Raw genomic sequence first — 7,662 nt, 5'->3', positions numbered from 1 at the left:
GTCACTTTGAACATGGCGTGGTTGTTGGTACCAGAAGGGCTGGTCTGAGTGTTTCAGAGACTGCTGATCTACTGGGATTTTCACGCACAACCATCTCAAGGGTTTACAGAGAATGGTCCGAAAAAGAAAAATTATCCAGTGAGCGGCAGTTCTGTGGGCGGAAATGCTTTGTTGATGCCAGAGCTCAGAGGAGAATGGCCAGACTGGTTCGAGCTGATAGAAAGGCAAAAGTGACTCAAATAACCACCCGTTACAACCAAGGTAGGCAGAAGAGCATCTCTGAACGCACAGTACGTCGAACTTTGAGGCAGATGGGCTACACCAGCAGAAGACCACGCCAGGTGCCACTCCTTTTAGCTAAGAACAGGAAACTGAGGCTACAATTTGCATAAGCTCATCAAAATTGGACAATAGAAGATTGTAAAAACGTTGCCTGGTCTGATGAGTCTCGATTTCTGCAGCTACATTCGGATGGTAGGGTCAGAATTTGGCGTCAACAACATGAAACCATGGATCCATCCTGCCTTGTATCAACGGTTCAGGCTGGTGGTGGTGGTGTAATGGTGTGGGAAATATTTTCTTGGCACTCTTTGGGCCCCTTGGTACCAATTGAGCATCGCTGGAACGCCACAGCCTACCTGAGTATTGTTGCTGACCATGTCCATCCCTTTATGACCACAATGTACCCAACTTCTGATGGCTACTTTCAGCAGGATAATGTGTCATGTCATAAAGCTGGAATCATCTCAGACTGGTGTCTTGAACATGACAATGAGTTCAATGTACTCAAATGGCCTCCACAGTCACCAGATCTCAATCCAATAGAGCATCTTTGGGATGTGGTGGAACGGGAGATTCACATCTTCATGTGATGTAAAGCACTTTGAATTGCCTTGTGTTGAATTGTGCTATATAAATAAATTTTCCTTGCCTTGCCCTCAAAGACTGATTGGATTTGGAACTTTGGTGAAATAAACATAGCCATTGGCAGCCAGCGAGGGCCTGTGAGGCCTGCATTTCAAGCTTCATCCCACTATCTTTGGTAATAAATACGGTCAAAAATTCAGAAATGCTTTACAGCTCACAATATTATCTGCTGCAGGATTTTTTTTAATCAACTCTTGGATTGTAACCTTTGAGTCAAACCTGTCATGTCTACTTGTTTAATTTATGTGAAAGCCGTTGACTTCACTCTCAACCAATCCAGCTGTTGCATGTCAGCACCTGTTTCAGTGTTGTGGGATTTTTTGCCAGCGTCACTACAAAGCCAGGTACACAAGTAGTATATAAAAAGTGGAAGAGCACGTTTTCTTTAGCTCACGTTCTCTGCCATTATGGATCTGAAAGTGGTCGTGCTGACCTTGTGCCTCGTTGCTTTGGCCATTGACTCTACTGAAGGTAAACTTTGTACTTCTATGTAAACTCTAAATAAAAGAAATAAGCTAAACAGTGTGATCATTAGAACTGAGAGATGCATTTTTTGGAATATGCAGATTTAGTTTCATTTAATAATATGCAAACTTGCATGCTTAAATCAACTTTGTCGGATGTCCATCCAAGCATCCATCCATTTTCAATACCATTTTTCCTCACAGCGTAGTCAAGCTAAATTTGGGATAAAAGGAGGTTACAAATATTTTTTAGTCATTGTTTTCAGAAAAAAGAAATAGGATGACATTTGTATGACATTAACAGTGGGGCCAATAAGTATTTAGTCAACCACTAATTGTGCAAGTTCTCCTATTTGAAAATATTAGAGAGACCTGTAATTGTCAACATGGGTAAACCTCAACCATGAGAGACAGAATGTGTGTGGGGGGGGGGGAATTACATTGTTTGATTTTTAAAGAATTTATTTGCAAATCATGGTAGAAAATAAGTATTTGGTCAATTCCAAAAGCTCATCTCAATACTTTGTTACGTACCCTTTGTTGGCAATAACGGAGCCCAAATGTTTTCTGTAACTCTTCACAAGCTTTTCCCACACTGTTGCTGGTATTTTGGCCTATTCCTCCATGCAGATCTCCTCTAGAGCAGTGATGTTTTGGGGCTGGCAACACGGACTTTCAACTCCCTCCTCACCCCGTCGCATCAAAATGATAACAAGAACGGTGAGCAAAAATCCCAGAACCACACAGGGGGACCTAGTGAATGACCTACAGAGAGCTGGGACCACAGTAACAAAGGCTACTATCAGTAACACAATGCGCCCCCAGGGACTCAAATCCTGCACTGCCAGACGTGTCCCCCAGCTGAAGAAAGTACACGTCCAGGCCCGTCTGCGGTTCACTAGAGAGCATTTGGATGATCCAGAAGAGGACTGGGAGAATGTGTTATGGCCAGATGAAACCAAAATAGAACTTTTTGGTAGAAACACAGGTTCTCGTGTTTGGAGGAAAAAGAATACTGAATTGCATCCGAACAATACCATACCCAATGTGAAGCATGGGGGTGGAAGCATCATGCTTTGGGGCTGCTTTTCTCCAAAGGGACCAGGACGACTGATCTGTGTAAAGGAAAGTATGAATGGGGCCATGTATCGAGAGATTTTGAGTGAAAATCTTCTTCCATCAGCAAGGGCATTGAAGATGAGACGTGGCTGGGTCTTTCAGCATGACAATGATCCCAAACACACAGCCAGGGCAACAAAGGAGTGGCTTCGTAAGAAGCATTCCAAGGTCCTGCAGTGGCCTAGCCAGTCTCCAGATCTCAACCCCATAGAAAATCTGTGGAGGGAGTTGAAAGTCCGTTGTGCCCAACGACAGCCCCAAAACATCACTGCTCTAGAGGAGATTTGCATGGAGGAATGGGCCAAAATACCAGCAACAGTGTGTGAAAAGCTTGTGAAGAGTTACAGAAAATGTTTGCCCTCCATTGCCAACAAAGGGTACATAACAAAGTATTGAGATGAGCTTTTGGTGTTGACCAAATACTTATTTTCCACCATGATTTGCAAATAAATTCTTTAAAAATCAAACAAAGTGATTTTCTGTTGTTTTTTTTTTCCACATTCTGTCTCTCATGGTTGAGGTTTACCCATGTTGACAATTACAGGCCTCTTGAATATTTTCAAGTGGGAGAACCTGCACAATTAGTGGTTGACTAAATACTTATTTGCCCCACTGTATATTGAGTTAATAACGTAACTTACTGCATGCATATACTGTACCTGTACAGGGTCGTTCTCTAATCACAGTAAAACATACTGTATTGAGAAATGAATACCTCACTAACAGGGTCAAGCAAATATTATCAATTATTATTTTTGTAAAGGAGGGTGTGTTTTCTACAGTCAAATTAGTCAAATTAAATATTGCGGCCTTGAGGCCACTACAACGAGTAAAGCTGAGTGATGATAATGGCATGATAGATGTCGAGTTCGTCCTGATTCATTTTCCGAATGTAATGTCTGCTTTCAACACAAATCCAGCCTATTTTGGACATTGAATTAAATGTCCTTCATTTGTTCTCCAATTCAAGGTGGCATCAGTAAATGCTGCATGAATACCCGAAAGACTGTCCCGAAGCTGGTGCTTAGGAAGGTCCAAACATGGTACATGCAGGACAGCAGTGGCCCTTGTGACATTGACGCTCTTGTGTAAGCTCCACCGTATCCTCAATGACTTTTTATTTATTGTTTTCACGCATTATAGCAAAGTAGAATCTTTTCTCACACAGCTTATATGTGGTTGTCTGGAAGAAGCCCATTTGTGTTCATCCCAACATGGAGAAAGACCTGAAAAGAGTTCTGAAGATGAAGAAGATGAGGCTGGGAAAAACACACTGACAAGTCAAAGGAAAGGGTTCATGTGAATTCAATTACACGTTTAGTTTTTTTTTTTTTCATTGGGGTAAATATCACTGATGACTTCTGCTATTCCATGATTTTAGTGTCAGTAATTCCTGTTCATGCCTTTTCCTGCCAATATGGTCTTTAAGGGCTTGCAGACCGTCTGGGCCGTTCTTTTGTTTTTATGATGCTAAACACTTTCTTCTTATTGCTTCTGCTGGACATTGTTTTACTTGCAAATAAACTCAACCACTTCAATATTAGGCATCTGCAATTCACTGCATTTGATCGACATGGAGGTGGGGAATGATTATCACCTGAATATCATTTTGAATCATTCTGAATTCCAGTTTCCATGCTAATGTATTGGTGCACTCACAGACAAAAAGTAGTTGAGCATCAGTCAACATCATTTCTGCTTGCCTAGTCGAGCACTGGTACATTTCGACTCTCACCAGCAGAGACTTGTTTTTTCACTCGCTTCGGACTTTAGGCCCACTTCAGCTGCTCCTCTCTTTCTCCTCTCCCTTATCTTTTTTTCTGTTCTCACTCAGGTTCAACCATCAGGATTGTAATCCAATTCAATAAATTTCTATGAATAATTTCTGTTCATTCATTTATCCATTTTTATTTTCCCTGTGACGAAAGTTTTTCACTCCTTACCCACGTTTAGTTTTGCATAAATATTGATGACATTGGTCAATGAAGTGTACTAAAAATAAGAAAGTTGGTGCACCACAGAAGTCTTTTAAAGTGTTCTGAAGACGGTACACAAGAAAGCCTGGCCGTCTCATCAGACCATAGGACATGGTTCCAGTAATCCATGTGCTTTGTTGACATGTCTTCAGCTAACTATTTGCGGGCTTTCTTGTGTACCTTCTTCAGAAGAGGCTTCCTCCTAGGGTGAAAGCCATTCACACCAATTTGATGTAGAGTGCGGCGTATGGTCTGAGCACTAACAGGCTGTCCCCCACCTCTTCAATCTCTGCAGCAATGCTGACAACAGTCCTATAACGAGCCACATGACATTTTGGAGGGAAAAGGACAAGCAGTACTCAATTTGGACATTTAGGGAAGTACGTATTTACTAAGGGGTGTACTCACTTTTGTTGCCAGGGGTTTAGATATTAATGGCTATATTTTGAGTTGTTTTGAGGGGGAAATAAATTAACTCTATTATACAGTATAAGCTACACACAGACTACTTTTCGTTGTGTCAAAGTTTCATTTTGTCAGTGTTGTCCCATGAAAAGATATACTTAAATATCTACAGAAATGCGAGGGGTGTACTCACTTTTGTGATACACTGTAGTTCTGGAAATAGAGCTTTCAGGTTTCACTTCAATACCTGGGTTAATGTTAACTGCATTTTGTGCATAATGTTACGATGACTGAAAATAATATTACAAATTAGGCCTCTGCCTTGTTTTTTGATAAACAGTCAGTCCTACTCCACTACTGTGCATATTTTATTGCCGTTTATGATGGTGGTACTTGGAGAGGTATTATTTTTTTAAGTAGTTCTGCTCCAATAATGTATCACTGCTGGAGGGCTATTGTACAAATCACGTGGACCAATTCCGTTGGTGTAGTACCTATACATTGCAAGGACACATGAAAAGTTTCTCCCACCTTTTGCAAATTTATGGTGCATATTATTTTTAAGAAACATTTTCCAGAAGACTCATGTACAGCATTGTGACCATTGTCCTCGTAGCTGTGACCGCTACAAAGGTAAATTGAGTCTGAAAACATTTTTGAAATGAAAAAAACATGGCAGGATTGTCTGTTTTCCATGTGTGACCTGGCCTTCAATGTGGAAGGCTACGCATTCATCTTGCTTAGTGACGTCTTTACAGCAGCAACTAGCATTAACACCAGACAGAAGATTGGCACAAAGGTAACAAGCCTTTATTCATTGACAAACAGATTCAATAGTGAGCTTTTCCCTGCTTACTGTGTAAGAAACTCTTAATAACTAAACACTAAATAAAAATACTTGTCTAAGTATTTGTTTAAGCTAATATTAGCTAATTGTTGATTACGCCTCTTTGATCCCAGTTGTTAACCAAAACAATGGTATACCCAGGAACACTTGAGGTTTTGGAAGATGTGTACCTTTACTAAGTTGCACTTTTAAAGTTGTACTATGCTTTGACAAGAGTGTCTTCTAAATAGAATCTGATATGTAAGTTCTTGTCATTTTCCTGCATTCCTCCACATCTATCCATTTTCAACATCGCCTTTCCTGCTCAGGGTAGCAGGGTGCTAGATCCTACCCCAGCTGTGGTTGACTGGACTCAGAACTGGTCTTTGAATTGAATAAACATTAGCACACACAATCACACTGTCCCTGATCCTACAGAGCTTACCCTGATGCCAGATGACTACAGCATCAGTGAATTTTCCCTCCATAATAATTTTAAAAATCTTGTGTCATTCTGAATATTCCCTTGACAAACCTTGATGCCAATTGGTTAATTTGCAAAAGAACTTACGCATTTCACTTATTGGCTGCCATTGACGGTGATCCAATCCAGGGGCGTTACTGGGAGGGGGGGAGCAGTGCCCACCCATGGACACGGTCTGCCCACCCAAAGAAAACTGGTTGTAGCACTAACTAACTAAAAAATTGAAATTAAATGTTGGTTTTGTTCCTAGGGAGCGCTACAGACATTTACGCATATTTTGATTTTTTTTTTTTTTTTTTTTTTTTTTTTTTTTTACATTTTATCAAAGTTTTCACCAGTGTTCACCTTGCTGTTGAGTTTGGTGAGGTTTGAAGCATTCTGAGGGGTCAAAGTAGGGCTCAAAGCATCGGCGGGACAAAGAATGATTGCTAGGGGGCGCTATATAGTGTATTTGAAATTTGTTTATACACTGTATCAAAGATTGCACCTGTTTTGACCTGCCTTTTGAAGCATTCTAAGGGGCTCAAATTGAGCTCAAAGGGGCTGCGGAACAAAGAATAACTATAATAATAATTATTATTATTATAAAACAGAGGAACCACAATAGGTTACCTAAAAAAAAACATTGTCACCTGCATGTCCACACTAGTGTTGTATCAGTTGCGAACGATTCGTTCTTTTTGAACGAATTGTTTGGGTGAACGAGACCGAACTAATCACCATCTGCACTGATTCGTTCTATGAAGTTGGGGCTTGTTTAGTTGCGTGGGAGGGCGTTGAGCAAGCGGCAGCGTCTTCTGACATCGCACACGACCAATCAGACACCAGCCTCATTGCGTGCAGGGGAGGGAGCGGAAACAGAATCAGGGCGTCTGTCACTCACTTCCACGTGTGGCCAATAAGCAGCCAGCGTGCAGACAGGGGGGCAAGACTGAGTTATGTCCTCCGGTTCCTGACCTAGCTTGCTGCTAACTTGACTTTCCAGTAATGCGGTGAACGAGTCAAAAAATGAAAAGAAATGACTTTGTCACATATTTGTTAATGTGGAGCCTATCATATGCTGCTCAAACAGACAAAAACACCACACAAACCTAGAGAGCATGGTTTAGTGTACTACTTTTCTCATTAGACTCGGGACTACCTATGACCACATGCTATCAAGTTTACAGTAGTTTAAAACACGGATAGCTACGAGGCAAGCAAAAGCTGAACTGCGGTCGCGTGACGGCAGTGAAGGGGGCAGAGAACTGTCACTATATGGAGGCTTCATGGCAGCGATATTTACCTCATATGTGCACAGAAAAAAAGAATATTTAGTATGACCACCATAATACTGATTTGCAATGAAATTGTATATACATGTCATTTTTTTCCGAGTGTTTTATTTTTTTTGTGTGTGTGTCAGAGCGTGGCGGGTGTTGGTTGGTTTGACAAATTATGTCCATCCGTCCATCATGTGCT

The 7,662-nt window shown here is 41.1% G+C and overlaps 1 protein-coding gene across 1 annotated transcript; it reads left to right on the top strand.

Annotated features, from left to right (window-relative positions):
• The first annotated feature begins 1,265 nt into the window (after window positions 1-1,265).
• On the top strand, window positions 1,266-4,345 carry ccl27a (chemokine (C-C motif) ligand 27a). Its single transcript, XM_057831669.1, has 3 exons — window positions 1,266-1,398; window positions 3,481-3,598; window positions 3,679-4,345. Exons 1-3 carry the CDS (start codon window positions 1,335-1,337, stop codon window positions 3,785-3,787), a joined length of 291 nt encoding a protein of 96 aa, XP_057687652.1. The 5' UTR covers window positions 1,266-1,334; the 3' UTR covers window positions 3,788-4,345.
• The last annotated feature ends 3,317 nt before the right edge of the window (window positions 4,346-7,662 follow it).

This window comes from Corythoichthys intestinalis, chromosome 3, assembly GCF_030265065.1.
Source record: "Corythoichthys intestinalis isolate RoL2023-P3 chromosome 3, ASM3026506v1, whole genome shotgun sequence".
Lineage (NCBI taxonomy): Eukaryota > Metazoa > Chordata > Actinopteri > Syngnathiformes > Syngnathidae > Corythoichthys > Corythoichthys intestinalis.
This window is presented reverse-complemented; position numbering and strand designations above follow the sequence as displayed.